General features: G+C 34.4%; 3 protein-coding genes and 1 long non-coding RNA gene across 9 annotated transcripts in view; 2 read left to right on the top strand and 2 right to left on the bottom strand.

Annotated features, from left to right (window-relative positions):
• LOC129568159 (uncharacterized) overlaps positions 1–1,521 on the bottom strand; it is a 3,525-nt gene extending 2,004 nt beyond the window's left edge. Inside the window, exon 1 of the mRNA XM_055445734.1 lies at positions 296–1,521. Within this exon, the coding sequence (XP_055301709.1) occupies positions 296–1,304 (1,009 nt within the window). The 5' untranslated portion in view covers positions 1,305–1,521. The remainder of the gene's footprint in view (positions 1–295) is intronic.
• The window catches only part of LOC129568160 (zinc finger and BTB domain-containing protein 24-like), an 8,098-nt gene extending 3,301 nt beyond the window's left edge, over positions 1–4,797 (top strand). The window contains exons 2-4 of one of the 3 annotated variants that reach the window (XM_055445737.1): positions 3,465–3,548; positions 3,643–4,184; positions 4,288–4,797. In XM_055445737.1, coding sequence (XP_055301712.1) covers positions 3,725–4,184; positions 4,288–4,622 — 795 coding nt within the window. In that variant the 5' untranslated portion in view covers positions 3,465–3,548; positions 3,643–3,724 and the 3' untranslated portion in view covers positions 4,623–4,797. Of the gene's footprint in view, positions 1–2,526; positions 2,650–3,464; positions 4,185–4,287 lie in introns of all 3 variants that reach the window. The other 2 variants (XM_055445736.1, XM_055445735.1) reach the window with 2 other exon arrangements.
• A 3,680-nt stretch (positions 4,798–8,477) lies between these two features.
• On the bottom strand, positions 8,478–12,994 carry LOC129568163 (uncharacterized). Its single transcript, XR_008687912.1, has 3 exons — positions 12,881–12,994; positions 12,596–12,785; positions 8,478–8,565 (listed from the first exon to the last, which is right to left on the bottom strand). It is a non-coding gene; the product is annotated as an uncharacterized LOC129568163 (long non-coding RNA).
• On the top strand, positions 12,920–17,984 carry LOC129568162 (trypsin eta-like). Of its 4 annotated transcripts, none has more exons than XR_008687910.1 (10): positions 12,920–13,503; positions 13,884–14,002; positions 14,097–14,201; positions 14,336–14,470; positions 15,199–15,309; positions 15,517–15,652; positions 15,751–15,770; positions 15,984–16,074; positions 16,180–17,855; positions 17,937–17,984. XR_008687910.1 is itself a non-coding variant. In XM_055445740.1 (10 exons), the coding sequence occupies exons 2-10, from the start codon at positions 13,467–13,469 to the stop codon at positions 16,377–16,379; spliced, it is 954 nt and encodes a 317-aa protein (XP_055301715.1). In that variant the 5' UTR covers positions 12,920–13,225; positions 13,323–13,466; the 3' UTR covers positions 16,380–17,984. The 4 variants fall into 4 exon arrangements, 2 of the variants coding, with proteins under 2 accessions (XP_055301715.1, XP_055301714.1); XR_008687911.1 differs by having other exon boundaries at positions 16,180–17,880; XM_055445740.1 differs by having other exon boundaries at positions 12,920–13,225; positions 13,323–13,503; positions 16,180–17,984.
• Positions 17,985–18,347: the final 363 nt, after the last annotated feature.

The raw sequence follows: 18,347 nt of genomic DNA, 5'->3' as shown, positions 1-18,347 counted from the left end.
GAGAGAGAGAGAGAGAGAGAGAGAGAGAGAGAGAGAGAGAGAGAGAGAGAGAGAGAGAGAGAGAGAGAAAAATCAGTTAAAAAATGTGATAATTTAGGAAAAAGAATAAAATTGTCAAAAATGAGCTGGAACATGAGCTGGAATTTAGCAAAATAAACAAGAGACAAAAAATGTATTCAAAAATGAGTTCAATGCTAAAATACGAGCAAAAATGCCTGAACATCAAAAATGCATCAAAAATATTCCCAACTCAATATTTTGAATTAATTTTCGTCTCCCGAGCTCAAAAACCAACCTCGATACGCATCTACGCGCTGAATGGAAGCAATCTTGTGGAAATGGTCCAATTCGAGCCGCTTCTTAAATTCCAATTTGATGTGTCTGGTTTCACTGTTTTCGCTGTAAACCTTCAAAAGTTTGAAAATACGATTAAAATCCTTATCGGAATTGTAGCAGAGTATCAAAAAGTCTAAATTTTTAGCGCGTTGAAAGACGATTCCTTGGATGTTCGTTCCCTTGCAAGCGATTTGCTTAATTTGTGGATTGCGTCGCAAAAATCCGGCAAAATCGGCGCGATTCGTATTGGCTTCATCATAGTAAGCGATGCTCTCAAGTGTTGGGAAATGTTGTTGTGCCCAATTTACGCGACCGTTAAATTGAATCGGCTCATCAATTCCGAGATGCTTTAATTTCTGGCAGTGCTTCAAAAAACAGTCATAGATATCGCCAACGGAGCAGTTAACAAATTTGATACTTTCCAATCGTTCAAGTTGATCCTTAATTTGTGCGCCATGCGCTGCATTCAATTCGCAATGAATGCCATGCAATGCAATTTCCCGTAAATTCACACTGAAATTCTCTTTCAAGTATTTGACACAAGCGCTGCCTTTGTACTCATGTATGCTAACATTTCGAATGAATGGCTTGAGATCTTCGACATATTTTTCGTCAGGATACATGTAAAACACGGACCGTCGACGAAATGACTGGATGCGCACGTGATTGTTTGGATAATACCTTTGGAAGTAGTCGCCAGCGATACAATGAAGACGTTTACATGTCCGGCCCATCGAACACAAATCGTCCAGAGGCAATAAATTGCAAATGGAATCGATGCAATCGTCATTAATGTCCAAAAAATGCGTATTGCTCACCGCTGGCGGTGGTGCTATTTCGTCCAATCGTGGACTCTTCGGCGGTATTGGCCCATTATTTAAATCCAACGACTGAGATCCACTTGGCGACGACGATGACGACGAATCAGACACATTCTGTTTTGATCGTTTGCGCCTCAATGGTCTCATTACAACGCGAACAACGAGTAATTTTCGACTGTCTCTTTGCAATAAATACTAAACTATGTGATTTTAACACCAAATACTGGACGGAATTATTGAAATAATTACAAATAAGATGAAAAATCACACAAAAAGCAGCACACTCAATGTGCCGCACAAACTAAATTAGTTTGTTTTTGATGTTTGTCACGACTCTTTGTGTTTGTGACTGACACTTGGACAGCTCCGAATTTCCAGTGGTGACATTTCAATTGCAACTGGAAAACGTGGTGAGTTCCGCACCGGCACTTTCTCTATATACGATTGAATTTCATATGAAGTGTCAGCGCGGAATTTAATTTAGTTTTTTTTCTTTAGATTATTTTCGGTTTGAAAAAGACTTTTCTTTAATTTTTTAAATTTTTTTCTACTTCGGTTTTTTCCTATCAAGAATATTCGGTACAAATGAGCGATTGAGGTGGAGACGCACGACTTTTTTTCTATGAATATTCAAGCATTCACTGAAGCTCAGCCGTCAATGACATCGGTCGAAGTCTTCGACTCAAAGAATCAATCGACTGATGTAAATTCCGCATCGCACCAAATATTTCTCTGAGAGACAACGAAAAATGTACTTAGGCACCAGTTGACAAACAACAGTAATTAAGTGGAAGAATAAACAAGCGGAATGTACGTTTTTCGGTGCAGATTTGCCTCTTATTGTTGTGAGCTTCTATGGCAAGACAAAGAACAGAAGATTTACGTTTTATTTGTCTATTTTATAAACTAAGGCAAATGATAAAGTGTGTTTTTTAAACAAATAGAAAATATGGACATTTTTTTAAGCTCAATTGATATGTTAATGAGAAGAGAAAAAAAAGGTCAATAAATAATAGCAAAAATATATCGCATACGTTCATCAGGTGTTAATCTGGAGATAATCCGTTTATGATCCATTGCTAATGCATTGATAATATCTGCACACTTATCATATACCTAAATAATTCATGGTGCATCGCCAAATAACCTAAATGATTCACCGTACAATTTCAATTAAATGTTTGAAATCCAGCCAAAGTTAAGCCTTGATGTTTACCTTCTCAAAGAATTCTCTACAAAGATTTACTTAGATTTTCTTATGTTTGTTCCCGTCGAGACTCATGCATAATTATCGACGCCAAAACAACAGTAGCATGATTGGTTCTCGATATTTCCATGTAATTCTCGTTGCATTTACATCGTTTTGCAGAAATTCATTTGTGGCACAGGATGGGACATAAATAGCTCACGTACATTCCATCAAACATTCAGTCATTCGGTTATCGTTCAAAGCATTACATCTACGAATAGGCGATACACAAAGAAGCAAAAGGTTAGTGTTTGAGTTCAGTGTTCAAAGAACAAACGAAAACAATTGAGCGATTGGTTGACATTTGTTTGGGAGATTGAGAGAGAGAGAGATATTGAAATTAGTTGACGTTTTTATCATTTCTGTTTACAAGTAAAGTATGTTGCCTTCAAACTGTGGTCGTTAGAACATTTACCTTTTTAGTGGATTGAAATATTCGTTTTTCGCTTCTATTTCTTTTTTCTGTTGTTTTTCAATCAAGCGTTGTTTTGGTTAAAGTGTTTTTTGCTAAAAATTCTGATCAAAGCATGTGAAGATGCATATCAAAGCTGTAATATCGGTGCCAAATTTGATAATATCTTTATTTTTCCTCATTCAAAATGCGATCTGAGTAGTTGAACATCTTCTGAGGGAAGAAATGTTTTTTTTTTCTCGTTCAAAGAATATTATTACGTTACAAATCTGAAAAGGAAGCTAAAAAAAGTTTGATGAAGAATCCGTGAAATTGTTATTTTTGTCAATTGAAAGTGGCATTATTCAATGATTTTGTCACGAATAACATACCAGTCATTCTTCAATATTGCTATTTTATCACAATCCATTTGTGGCTATGAGTTTATTTGAATAAAAATCTTCGACTCGATTGATGGAAATCATGTCAAATGCCATCATGAATTATGTTTACATTTTTTTTTCAACTAAATAATTCTAGAAACAAAACAAAAATCACAAATAATTTTAAGAACCTAACAAAAATGAATAGAAAACTATCAAAACAATATTTTATCACATCAAGTTCATAAAAATTAATCCAACACTATTTTCTTCACTTTCAACAGAATTTAAGGAAGCAATGGATTTAAGTGTGCAGAAACCGGCAACAATCTCACCCATTCGACATGGTCGAAAGGCGGCAATAATGCGTAAATTTCTGATCGATGAGACGGAACGAAAAAAAATATCAGCGGTCGACTCAAAGAGTGAATCGTTACCTGATCTCTCCTTCTCTTGTTTCAGCGATTCGAGTGCGTCTGACGATGTGATATTAGTAGAGAATCGTCGCGACGTCGACGTGATTAGTATCAAAGAGAGCGAAGTGATGTCAAGCGAAGAAGAAGTCTATCATAAAAGCCCCGTTAAAACGAGTGCAGAAGTGGCGAGCTTTGATAAAAGTTATGATACAATGAATAAAATCAAATATAGAGATTACAAATGCTCAACGTGCAAATATACCACGACCGAAAAAAGGCTGTTAAAAACTCACATGCTATTGCATGAATTGGGAAAACATGAAATCACAAGTGATACGCTCGTCCATACGTGTGAACACAAACAAATGCCATGCTATCTCTGCAATTTGCCAAAAATCACTGTAAAAATAGACATTAAGCCCAATCCATTGCTTTCGGCAAACAATTCGCTTGAGTGTCAGGTGTGTTATCGGAAAATTCTCAAGAAAAGTGGCATGAATAAACATTTACAAGCTCATGTCGATCAACTTAAAAAGCAATCGGCTCTATTGGGCAAAAAAGAGAAGAATTTCAATCAGAAAAATCAACGTAAGATCCTACTTTCTTTTCATTTTTCATTGATTCCATCACTTTGTTTGTCATTGTTCCTCACTAATTTCATTTCTATCTTTTGTGATTTTCTTTCTCTTAGGTATTCTACAATTGGTTGCCATTGGTAAAAAATTTCCATTCGAATGTTCAAAGTGTGAACTACCATTTGCCGAAGAATACGATAAAAGAGCACACGAAGAACTCTGCCGGCGACGACAATACAAACATTTGTGGAATTTTTCCGATGTAAAAATCAACAAACGGAAAATTTTAAACACCAAAGATGTGAAGGCGGAAAACACCATGGAATTAAAAACGCGAGAGGGACTGGAGTTGGAAGTGAAAATCATCGATGCAAAGGAAGAGAAATTGATTGATATAAACATGGAATGCCAGGATAGTCCAGCAGAAGCTCCGTGGCGACCGTGGGCGTAGAAAGTTTTTAAGGAATTTATGAGATACGTATAATAATAATATTATTTTTGAGATATTTCTTCATCTATTTTTATAATTTCAAGTGTAAGCATAACTTATTCAAATCCATTCGATTCATTCAATAAATTACAAGCTGCTTAGTTTTAAGGAAATAAACAAGAAAATGTAGATAAAATGAAGCAATACGTTTTAATTTTTTGAAAATCAGTAATAATAACGATTTGATAAATAAAAAGGTCGAGTTCAATAAGACTTTGTTAGTACGAGTATCTTCAATTCAATCTCAATCGTGTAAATATTGTATTGTATTGAGCAATTTAGCCTGAATTTAAACGGAATTCAATTATTCCATTTCGAAAAGTATCAATAAAATTTCAGTAGTTGATGATGTCAATTAATAATCAACCTCAATTTTTCATTCACCTCCGTGATGCAAGAATCGTTAAAAATATTTTCAATCGTCGGTTCATCCTCAATATTTGCCTCGAAATGCTTTAATTGGTGAGTGATTACATTGAATTGAATCAAATTCAATTGAATTAACAGACTCATGCGACGTTGACACGATTTACGTGTTTTTCCAAGGCCAAATACATACGGTGTTCATTCTAATGGGAATTTCGGAACTTGACATTTACAATTACAATCAGTGTTATTGCTTTTTTTTTCGTTAACTCGACTTTTTTTCGAGTATTTGATTGCTTCAAATCGTATTGTTTCTACCTTGGCGATAGTGTTTCAGATTACCCAATGCAATTATCTCAGCAAACTCAATGCAATGAACATCGTATGAGTGCATAAATGATGGTGAAAGAAAAAAAGCGCCCTGTATTGAACATATAGTTCAGTAAAACAACGAGTTTTTTTTTTAAATTGGCTTTATTTAAATTTATATTTATTTAACATTCAATCTATGCATAAAACAAGCACTTTCTCTAGGGGGAGTATGTGTAAGTTGACCCACTTTGTAAGTTGACCCACCCCGCCGATTTTGTATTTTGACCGACAAATCGTCAATTTGGCTAGTCTCAATCGATTTAGAAACGTCCAAAACCAATATAAAAGTAGTTTCCAAGAGTGAATACGCTTCTTAAACGGCTTGAATCGGCTCATGAAAAAATTTTGCAAAAAAAAAATTATTTTTATAAAAACTAAATGTTTTCGGACCATCATCAAGTAGACAATTTCAAAGATATCAGCAAAGAGAGTATAAGCTTTTTTTACTAGTTTTTCGTGTATTTTCATAATCCTAAGTCATTTCACACATATCGTTACATGGCGAAATTCTTTCCGTGCATATTGAAACGCGACCAATTTTGTAAGTTGACCCACCCGAAAAAAAATCAGAAAAATGAGACAACCATTCAGCGTAAACACTCAATATACGAGATTCATTGAATTTTAATGAATTTCCAACCGTTTTTGTACTTGAAAAACACGAAACAAATCGATGAAATATGAAAAAATAGAGAATATGTATTTTTTTACTATTTCTATATTTTTCTACATTTTTTCATTGTTTTTCGTAGTTGTAAAGACCGAAAACGATTGAAAATCCAACGAAATTCAAACAAAAAAAAAATAGGGTGGGTCAACTTACAAAGAAAAAATTTTGTTGCCAAAAATCAGACCTCTTAGAAAATTGACCGAAATGTTTTGTTTTTATAACCAAAGCTAATGAATTTCCTGACCAAACTGTAGCGTTTTGGGCTCTCTTTCCAATGGTATATCAAGTGTGCATTTATCTTTATTCGATAAAAAGTTATGACTAAAATGATTAGTGCGGGTCAACCTACACATAATTCCCCTACAAGTTGTTTGAGTTTGGTTATGATAATTGAAAATGATTGTTTTGAATGAATAATATATTAATTATGTTGAAATCTTTCAATACCTCTTCCATGACTCAATGCGTTTTATTTCAATCAAATCGTGATTGACGTACAGATTTTTTGTTTCCATTTTTGTCAATAACAAAGTATATTCTCGGAGATGAATGGTAACTTTGCATGCATTAGCTAACTTTTTACGTTCCTCGTTCAATGTTGACAGATCGAAATAAAATCCATTTGGTGGATTACAGCATTGAACATGAAGTTCCTTCAATTTCGGTAATCGTCGAATTTGTTCCATTGATGCTTGATGCAAATAAACTTGGCGTAGATTTGGAAATGACAATGTGATAGCTTCGAAATCAATGTCATCCGATGTGGGATTTGAAATTCTTAGTTCTTTGAGACTGAGAATCGTCGGAAAATCAATTTTTTTTCTCAAAAAAGCCGTTCAACTATGCAAGTCCAGGCAATGCAGCGATTCGGTTGATTTCAGCTTGATAACGTATTGAAATCATGCCACACCTAAATTCCAATCGCTAATAAAAACTATTGTCATAAAGTTTATTTAACAAATTGCAAAACTTTCTCAAAAGGGTGGTACTTAAAGTGAATCTTCAGAACATCTAATTCCAGCTTGGAATTGATGAATGCGTGAATTCGCTGTGATCCAAAAGAAACCAATGGTCGGTTTCGAAGCTTTGAAGATGTGTATTTTGAGGTCGTTTGCATGTTTGACCGAGTGAATACAGATCTTCGAGTGAGAGTCACTCGAATAAATCGTCACAGCAAATGGTATTCAGCTTGAAAATGGCCGACGGCTGCTCCTGGTTTTTACTATCCACAGCAGCAGCGAATTTACTTCGATCGTTTGGTTTCTGTCGCTTGGATTTCTTGTTGATTTTGCCATTGTTTGTACGCTTGCTCATCCTGATTTTTGTTGACTTTCTTTCAAGATTAATAATAATAAATGAATAAATAGTTCCTTTGTTCAATCTTCCTTTTATTCTTCTCTTTACTTTGTTTCTTTTCTTTCAAATAGACTTTTTTTGGCACTTGTAAACATTTCCTTCAGTCAAAAATTGAAATTTTATTATGAAAATTTATTATTGAACAAAATATAAATAAATACTAGAAACTAAAATTGAATAGATGCAAGATAAACCGTACGTTATGCCTTTACTTCACGTATAAGTAGACATAGATGGCATCAAGCTTTATATGCATTAGTTTTACTCTGAAGTTGATCCCATGAGGCTCAGGTAACATTCTAAATTTAGTTTCATTCGCCTCCGCGAGAATGGGTAGACACTGTACTGAATTGGTTTTTGACCGTTGATTCATCAGCAATATCTGTCACAAAACGATACTAAATTTAAGGAGTGTAAATTGATGAAGAAGAAGAGAAAAGCATGTAAGCAGCAGGTTGAATGAGTATGTTCAGTTGTTCAGTGTTCACTCTCTTTTCAGTTCTCATTCCATTTTTCAGAAGTATTTGCGAAGTTATACTGTTCCACCGAAAAAAGAAGAACAAAAATACAAGGATAAATGTATTAAAAGTCAAAGAAAAGAAAGTGGCGGAGAAGGAAGAAGAAAAGCCAATGAAATGAAAAAATGAGTAAAGTATGCAAGAAAAAAATTTCCTTGAACAAAAGCCCTTCAAAAATACCCAAATTCGTTAAATTGAGCCAATGCGGATTATCTTTTCCCAGACATGCCGTCGCAGACAGCAAACAAGATCGAATAACAGGAATATAGTCTCGGTTGCTGGTGTTACAGACACAGGCCAGTATCCAGCCGCAATAAAACGTATCATAAAACCAATCCTCGAAAATTCCCAAATTCCACGGAAAAACAACTCGTCATTACCTTTGTCTGTTGCTTTGCATCTAGCTTTGTATACAGGCATTCCTTTTCTTTCGACTTCAGTCTTGCGCTCGATCTCGTGGTATAAACATCAAAATTTGTGCAAAATTTATTCAAACCAAGAACAAATTTCAGTTTTGAATTGTTTCACAATCACGTCCATTGTGCAAAAATAGATTTTTATCGCATCAATTTGTTGAATTGCAAAATTGTCAACTCGTTGAAATAATCTCTCAAAAAAGTGCCTTTTGACGAAACAGAAAAAAAGAAGTAAATTGATTATTGGAAGACATTTTTTTAATGGAAAAAATTTAGGAAAATACTTGTTCGTCAACATTTTGTATTTCCCACTTTTAGTTTTAGGCTCTTTTTTTATTTGTCACAAAAACTCTAATTAATTGCTATTAAATGTTCATTTTTTAGGTTCAATTGATGTCACGAATACTATTTTCGCCGAGTTCTGAACTGATTCAAATAAAATACGTTCGATTTGAAGCAAAACTTTTCACTGTAGTCTATTGGATGAAAAAAGAATCAACAGCAATTGACAAGAAGAAAAGAACGATAAATAAATTGAGCGACGAGAACAGAAGAAGAAGAAAATCGAAATTGATAGAAATCTGAATGCAAATCCAAAATGTTCGGTCTTTATTTGGATTGTAAAAACACGTTGTCGCAACGCATTGGTGAAAAATTGTACTTAAACTCATTATTGTCCGATGTGAACTTCGTGTTTACCACCAAATCCGGTGATGTCGAAGAAGTGCCTGGCCACAAGTTGTTGCTAGCCACCGGAAGTTCGGTGTTTTACGATACGTTCTACGGATATTTAAGGCGTGAAGATGACGATATACCCATTTGTGATGCATCAATCGGAGCGTTTCGTGAATTTTTGCAATTTTTCTACTTGGATGAAGTTCGCCTAACGCTCAAGCACATCGTGGAAGTGACCAATTTGTGCAAAAAATTCAAATTAACCGAATGTATAACAGCTTGCACCGACTCACTGCAACATTCATTGACCATCGACGACGTTTGCTGGGGCTATGGAATCGCCTTATCGCTCAAGCAACAAAGCTTCGTGAAATTTTGCGAAGAAAAACTCAAAGAAACCACCGTTGAAATATTCGAATCGGAAAGTTTTCTGGAATGTGATTATGAGCTATTGGTGAAAATAATCATTTTGGTTTCATCCGAATGCACTGCCTTCGAAATGATCAACGCCTGCATGAAATGGGCCAAAGCTCAGTGTAAACGAATCAATGTGTTGAGAACGCCAAAAAATATGCGCGGTTCATTGGGCAATTTATTCGATAAAATTCCATTTGAAAAACTGACATTGGAGCAATTGTCACAGTTTACGTGTTCATACAAGAAGATTTTCACGGGCAAAGAGCTGCAAACAATCACCAAGAAAATTATGATGAAACATTTGGCCGAACAAACGAACGATCGACTGGATGATGGACATTTGCCGCAAGAGCACATTTTGGACTGCGATCGATGTTTGCCCGGTGAACTGATTCCCATGCAAAATTCCGGCGGCGATATATTCACGGCATTTTCGTCGAATAAACAAATCGTACTGAAGGAGTTTTACGCTAAACTACATGGAATGGCCAAATTTAATGGGAAAATCCCTTACGATATCAATGTCAAGCAATTTAATCATGCGGAAAAAATTGTAACGGGCCTAGCGACTATTTCAAAAGGAAGTGATCAAATTCATATTGTTCTGCCTCAACCATTGACTATCGACGCTGCGAAAATCCATTTTGTCAATATTTATACATGGAACGTGGATTGCATTGAAGATTTGAATGAAATACATTGGCAACCACTGTTGAAACATAAAATACAGAGAGAAGATATTGAGATTACATTCAAGACAAACGTTCGATTTGATTGTGATACAATTTCTCGTATTGTTTTTGTTCGGCCGAGTATTGATGTTTTTGATGAAAGAGATTGGATTATTATAAACTCACCACAAAACGAATCGATCGAAATTTCTGAAGATGAAGAAACCGTTAGTCGATGAAACGTTTTTCTTAGCAATAAAATTGTAGTTGAAGAAAATGGAACTGAAAAATTGAACGAAGTTTCATTGAAAATTTGCAATGAATTGAATATTCACATTTTTTTTTATAGACATTTAATTTACTAACTAAAATGTTCCTTTTTCGATAGGAATTCAATTTTTTAATATTTCTCTTCATTTTTTGAATGATAGTTCAATGGAATAATCAATTAGGAGGAATTTTGGAATTTAACTCTTTTGCTAATAAAATTATCGCTATTTTCCTATGGAATTTTCTTAGTTTATAAGAAGTATTTTTAATCGGAGAGACAAAATAAAACCCATGCCAATATACATTTAAAACAATCGTTTTTCTCCTTTCATTTGTTGAAATAATTGTTTTCCTTAATTGAAAAAAATACAAACACGCTAGGACGACACAGTGTATCTGTGTAAGAAATCAAGCGTTCAACTGTATGAAAGTTAAACTGAAGAAAATGACTTTTTCGAGTATGTGTTTGTATTTCCAACTTCGCAAAAGAACAGAGAGCTCGAGCAAAGAGCATACAAATGTTCAGTTCTATTTATTTGTTACAGTTAGTATTTTCAAAGAAGGATGTCAAAGCAACTTAGAAGGGATTAGAGAGATTTGGATGAGTCATAAAGCTATTACTTTTTCGCACAGATCGTATGGTGTGTATAAAAGTATTTAGTTCTCGTTATTTCCTTGAAACAAAGAAAATTACGGGTTGTCCATGTATTTGATCTGTTTTTGGTTGAGAGTATGAGTACAAGTAAGGAAATCGTAATAAACCGTTATTCCCTGTTTGGTTTAAGAGAAGAAGAGAAGACGAACAAAAGAACGATTCTAGATCAGGAAATGGTTTCGAATGACTTCAGGTTGATGTGTATTAAAACAATAGCGTCTTGGGGAAATGAAAATCTGCAGCTAAACTCAGAGTGACACAACTACACGACAGGTAGATGTACAAACATGTACTAATTAGTAACACAAGTACCTGGGAATTTATTTCGTAATTCCAAATGAACTGCTATCTCAACAGGTTGGTTTCTGCTTTTTGTATTTTTTTTTGCAAATATTTGGCTTGTTGAGCCGTTCAGTATTCTCTCCAGCTACAGAAATTTGATCAAAAGTCGGATGCATCTTTTTTGTCTATCTAAACCAATTTTCGTTCGAATATACTTATTTTGAATGAAATCTCATAAATAATGTTTGGCTCCATTACACGTCATGCATATTGTCTATTCAATTATATTGTCATTTCGAACGGCGGAGATTATTTGGTTTGAGAAAGATTTCCAGTGAGAATCTGCTCATCACTTTGAATAATGTGTATGTTTTGTTTTGTTGCATACTAATAAATTAAAATTCTGACGGGTAAAATAAAGAACGTCATCAACGGAAGTGAAACTTTTTTGTTGGTGAGATTTTTTGCCATAAAAGCATAGTCTTTCTTTCTTTGTCTTCCTCCACCATTATTCAATATTGATCCAATCAAAAAGAATTGCTATTTTTCTCATTATTCCAAAATCAAGTTCAATATCCATTATTACTTTTTTCATATTTCAACAGAATGCGATCCGAAGTATCAAAATGTTGCTGCGATTCACAGAAGATGTTCAATGTTCATCCAAACCAAGTAACAATCGATCGGCCAACCGCAATCGATTGTTTCATCTCCGATTCATCTGGCCCAGCTGCTACCTCAGGCTCAACCACTTCATTAGCACAAGTTGGACACTATTTAAGCATTAATGAACTCGCGGGTAATGAAATACCGAAGCCACAGCCACAAAAACCGGTCATAAAAGAGACTTATCTCAATCAGCTGACCAGCCACAGCTATCGAAACGTCCAACAACTGGTCATGCTGGACCGTCGAAATGATGAAAAAAAGTCGAAGGCAGCAATCTTTTCAGATCACCAAGCTATGATTACTAAGCAAACAATGATGAAATCAAATTCCTATTTGGATGAATAAATAGAATGGATTCATTTTGAAGCGATCTTGAGTATCTCAAATGCGTCTGTTTTTTTTTCTTCATTTTTCAAGAAATTTTGCATTCACATACTTTGTGTTCTATACAAACTAAAACGGTTGGTGACTGTTTGTGTACAATTTTGATATCTTTCGATACCGATACTTCTGCGTGAAACAATGAGACTGAGCAGCGTATTCTTATCGTTTGTTTATTTCACCGTAAAAATGAACACGATCTTATCTTTTATATACCTGTTGTTATGTGTTCTGCTGTTGTTGCGTTGCATCCAAAACGAAAGATTGATAAGAAGACGCGGTTACGCGTGCACCTTGGTATGACAAACGTTTGATGGATCGATGGTTGATACTTTCAAAAGTGTAGTTGAACCACACTCCATAGTTCCGTGTGATAGAGTTGTGATCGAGCCAATGGAGACCGCAACTGACAGAGATAAATCAGGTCGTGAAATAATTATCAAATCTGTGCAATCACTTCACGGCAATATGTTTTTATAGAAACTGAAGAGTTATAATTACATTCCGAACTCGTGCTTTATCACCATCCGAATCGTCTTATGGTATCGATTGCGAAGTAATTTACTAATCGTAAACCAAGTCGAAATTCTGTTATCTTGCCAAAATAGAAGAAAAAAGCACAATCGAATTGCGATAATGGAAATACCCGTACAGTTTAGTAGAGACGCAACTCAGTGTGCTGTGTGTCGTCTTTTGACTATTTTATACTTCAATCCGAATTATCACATCAGTTTTACTTTTTAAAAGTGGCGTGAAGACGTTGTTTAGATAAACCCCGATTTTTTCCCGTCAAAAAGTGATTTTGATCGTGGAAAATTGTTCCAGTTATTTGTTAACTAGTAAAAGGTTGTGCCAGTTGAACGAAATATCACACTTCATTGTTTTTTCCAAACTAGTTTGATACTTTTTCTACAACTCCAACTTTTAATTCAATTGAATTCAGTTCAGAGCTGCGTGGACCGTTGTTTCATCCCTCAATTTTGTCGGCAGTGACAGTGCTTTTGCATAATTTTGCCAATGAACCCGAATTTTTCAATCAAATTCGTTTCATCGTGTAAAAATAAGCGCGAGTCTTAACTAGGTCAATATGAGCTTAGTGAAACTGTGTTTATTCGTTTTTTGTGGTGAGTAATGTGGATCAGAAACATTTTTAGATTCGTTATTTGTGTATTTTTCGAAGAATTCAAGTGATGATGTGGATTCACGTAGTAACATGCATATGCTCTTGAAATAACAACGATATTTTGTCGTTTTCAATTATTCATCAAACAATTCACGTCAAGTACAGACCAATTGAAAACAAGTGTCAAAATTGATTAATTTTATAAGAATTGTAAATTGTCATCGAAATTGCACTGTGTAAAAAAAGCTTCATAAACAAGTGCCAAATGAACTGATTAGGCTAAAACATTTTTCAGGATTCTTTCAAAGTGTAGATTGAACCAAAGCGTTCAAAAACATTAACTCAACTCAACAAGTGAATGATTCAACTCCCATTTTTCAGTGTGTGCAATTCAGTGCGGCGAATCAAAGTATTCTCCGCAGTTTGAGAAGAATGGCGTGAATGCGGATTTCCGTATTATTGGCGGCAAGCCGGCGAAAGCTGGTGAATTTCGTGGACAAGTGAGTTTGAATCTCCCTATTCTATGCATTGAATTTTCGTTCACCTTTCGTTCCTCGTGAAGAGATTGGTATTTTATTGCGTATTTTATTTAAGGTATCGCTTCAAAATCGCTTCTATGCGCACATTTGTGCTGGAACATTGATTGATCCATTTCACATTGTGACGGCGGCGCATTGTCATCAAAGACAGAAACCGATTGTAAGTTGTGAAACAACGGAAACATCCATTTCTTTGCACATGTATTGCGTTCTCTTTAGCAATTGTTTTCACATTTGGAACATTTAATATGTGTTCAAATCGAAAGTTTGACTCAAGTAATAAAACGAATTCAGGGTTACGTGATGGGTGATGATTTGACGGTGACGTTGCATGGAAATGAGACGCGACAACGAAGAAAAATCGTGCATTTCGTTCCACATCCAGAATTTTCGAGGGAAACATTTCAAAATGATATTGCTGTCATTCGTGTAGGTTTTGATTTTGCGTTTCCTTTATAATTTTAGGTTAAAATTTTCATTCTCTTGTTTGTTTTTTAATTTTTTCTACTTTTTTTCCCTTCACAATATGAACTTATTTGTAATCTGTCCACTATGAACAGAATGATTTTCTTTTCTTTTTTTTTTTGTGGAACCAAATCTGTGCCATTGACGCGGAAATAATTTTATTTCTTGATTTATTTGAACAATCTCTTTTCGATTGAGTCAATTGATTGGATTAGTTTATCAGAAGAGTAGTTGTTTGTCGAAAATTTATGATATCTTTCGGTGATTTGTACTAATTTGTGCATGTGTTTTTGGTTGACGTCAGCACTGATCCATGTTATTCAATAACAAAAGTGGAAGAAATCATCGTAAACCTTATCAGCAGATAATCGGCAGATAACGCACAACACAAAACGCTAGTGACCTTGAAAGTGAAAATAGAACAAATTTTCTATGGAAAAGTTTTTCGATGTGCAACATAAGACAGAAATTGGTCGAATTTTAGTTTGGTTTTTATTCAGTTTGTTTTGTATCCAAAAGTTTCAGAACCAAATACATTCGTGCTGGTGGTTTTTCTTTACACTTTTGTTCATTTTCAGCGAAATGACTGGCCCAAATTTTCAATTGAAATTTTTTGTATTGGAGTCGAAAATGAATTGTTTCCGAATTTGATTTTTAATCCATTTACAATTTGTGTTTCATTTGTATAATAGGTCGATGAACCATTTAAAGTGACTGAAACATTTGGTCCGATGCATCGTTCGAATAGTACACCGACGAAGGGCATTCGCTGTACAGTCGTCGGCTGGGGATACACATCAAATGTAAGCATTTTATCTTTATCGTTCTTTTGTCTCAAGAAATCAACAATTCATTTATGATTTGTACGCCCATCGCAAGCGCAGAATCATGAACAGGTTTCATAGTGAAGAAATATTTGACTTTTTGAATCACAGATTCTGACGAAAGGTTAACAAATAAAGATGAATATTATGATCTAACCCTGATTTCTATTCCAATTTAAAAACCAGAGTGAAGACAGCGATATCTCTTACAATTTACTGAAAACCGATGTTTTTGTTATCGACATCAACTTCTGCAACAGTTCATTCTCGTATGAAGGCGCCATGAAACCGGGCATGTTCTGTGCCGGAAGAACGAAAGGAGGTAAGTGTGAACGCAGTTAAAACCAATATCTAATTCAAACTAACGAGTTTAATTCTTGTTTCATCATTTCTACGAAATTTACTTTGCGACAAAAACAGGTGGCCATGATGCATGTCAGGTAATTTCATTTAAATCTGCAATTTCATCTGTTGAAAGCCAAATTTATGAATTGGATAAAAGTATTTTGAATTGAATTTTTGAGTGCATGATTTTGTACGGAATTCCGTTTCCATACAAAGAGCGCGTCTTTTGTATGGAAACTTTTAACGAAATTGAAAAATTGAAAAACTTGTGTCTCGTACGTTCATTAGCAATATTTATCTGCTTTCAGGGTGACTCAGGTGGTCTTTTAACCTGCGCTCCGCGAACACTATCCGGTGTTATTTCGTTCGGAAATGAGTGTGGTTTGCCTAATTTTCCAGGTAAACAATTATATTTTTTTCATTTTTTGTCCTGTATATTATACAAGTTGTATAATACAACTTACATACTATCAGCACATTATTGACTTCAATTTGTCCATCCAGGGATTTACTCAGACGTTTCAATGTACAAAGACTGGATCGATAAGATTTTGATAACGAAAGATTTGCCAGAATATGAATTTTCGCCATTCCCAAAACCACATTTAGTATACGAAATGAATAAAGGAAACAGTGCCGCGACGTCCAGTGTTACTACCGCAGTTGCGATACTTTCTGTGATTTTAGCGATTTTATCACATTGAACTTCAAATAATTTAGGCAATTTTTTTTACAGTGCACATTGAAATTACCTGGACAACTTTTATATATTAAAAACGATTTAGAAAAAAAAAAACAAATCTAGTTTTAAGTGAATTTTGATTCAACAAACTGACATTTGAGTTTATGGTCTGTTTTGCCACCTTTTCCACACAAAAATTCAGAAAAATATATAATCGAAAAGTCATCGACATTATGTTAACATTATTTTCTTTTGTAATTCATTTCATTGATCCCATTCCCTATCATTCAACTATTATTTTCTCATCATAAAGATTGGACGGCTAGCAACAATCGATGGCATTTTTTTTTACCATATTTCAAGTCACAAATCTTGAATCGGTTACAAAAATTATTTTTGAAGTCACAAATATTGACTCTTTTTTTTCATTGGCTTATCAACATGAATTGATTCAAAAAACTTGTGATTATCACTGCCGTTGACTACCTGTCAGGTACCTGAGACTCGTTAATATTTTGTGGTTCAACAACAAATCTCTGTTTGAACCAAAATTGTTTTGGCTGATAAGATTTCGAATAAGTGATTGTAATCAATTGTCAATACGACGGTAACAAGTTATTTCAATTGCCTCAACAACGATTAATTCAAAACTTGTTTTTGTTGTTATATTTTTCTAATCAATACTTGGATCGTCCGTAGATTTTATATTGGATAAGGCGTGATTTTGTCATAGAAAACGGTTGCTTCAGAAATTCTCCAAAAAATGAAAAAAACCCGCCAAAATTTTCATAAAATCGTCCAAAAAATATTACAAAAAATCCCATAATTGTTGGACGATTTTCTCTTATTTTGGGCTATTTCGAAAAAAATATTATAAGAACGTCCAAATCTGTTTTCGTCTCCTATTTTGAAACTCGAATTTTGCCAAAAATATTTTGAAATTCGTCCGAAACATTGCGAAAATCTCCCAAATTTCTCAAAAATTGAATTTCACGAAAAAAGCCTACCTTTTCTCCACAGAGAGTCAAGAAACAAATGGTAAATAGAAAGAATTGTATGGTTTTAAATTGATTTGACTTTTTTTTTTAAATTCCGTAGTTCAATTGAAATAAATTGTGCAAATGAATATACAACACAAAACACAGAAAATTTGCAAATTAATTTTAATTAAATATTACTGTTTTAATGATAAATAGGTCAATTTGTAGGTAGTTGCAATTGCTCTCGATCTTGCCTGACCGATTTTTGATATTTGATCCGGTTTCATAGTCACACACCACTGAAAACGACTTCAAAATTTTACATAATGAACTTTTGCTGAGTGATTTTTCTTCACTGTTTTTTTGCCGTTCTTGGAATTGGTTGAAGCTGTTTCTACGTGTTGTCCATTTTCAAGAAACAATGTCTAAATCCTGCGAGGATGCTCTTAGAGCTCGTCCATCAACAGCCGACCATAAAAAATTGTTTGAGCTTTTTGCAAACAAAATCTTGAACAAATGTATTTGTAATGTATTTTATTAGAGGTGAAAGTTTTTGTTTATATACAATATTTATAAAGCTTTCATTTTATGAGTTTCAGTCTTGTGACCTTTTAGCGCCACCCATTGCACCACACTAACAAAACAAAGTAAAACACGAATTTGCGATGAGCGCATTCAGTGAAGTTCAGTTCAATTCTTTACGTCGTTAGACGCACCCATGAACACGACAAATAAGAAAAGGAAAACGACAATGCCAATGAAGACATATACCATCAAATCTAATGACATCTCAAATGCATTCGATGTGCCTGAAGTAAAAAAGTATGGAGTAATATCTCAAATTTGAAAGAAAAATCTATTGAAAATACCTAAAAACATGAAGAAAGTGCCAGTGTTGAGGTTTTGGTGTCTTTCAAACTCTTCACGTAAAACACAAAAAACTACATTCAAAATTCACATTTTTCATGTTACGCTTCTATTGCAGCGACGATTCATGTTGCGCTTAAGTT

This window comes from Sitodiplosis mosellana, unplaced genomic scaffold (genome assembly GCF_009176505.1).
Source record: "Sitodiplosis mosellana isolate CC-2019 unplaced genomic scaffold, AAFC_SMos_1.0 Smas_scaffold_17, whole genome shotgun sequence".
NCBI lineage: Eukaryota > Metazoa > Arthropoda > Insecta > Diptera > Cecidomyiidae > Sitodiplosis > Sitodiplosis mosellana.
Note: the sequence above shows the minus strand (reverse complement) of the source record. Positions and strands in the feature narration are given on the sequence as shown.

Coding starts and splice junctions, on each gene's coding strand:
- LOC129568162 (XM_055445740.1), top strand. CDS start 13,467: ATGAGCTTAGTGAAACTGTGTTTATTCGTTTTTTGTG. Junction 14,003..14,096: donor CTGGTGAATTTCGTGGACAA/GTGAGTTTGAAT, acceptor ATTTTATTTAAG/GTATCGCTTCAAAATCGCTT. Junction 14,471..15,198: donor ATGATATTGCTGTCATTCGT/GTAGGTTTTGAT, acceptor TTTGTATAATAG/GTCGATGAACCATTTAAAGT.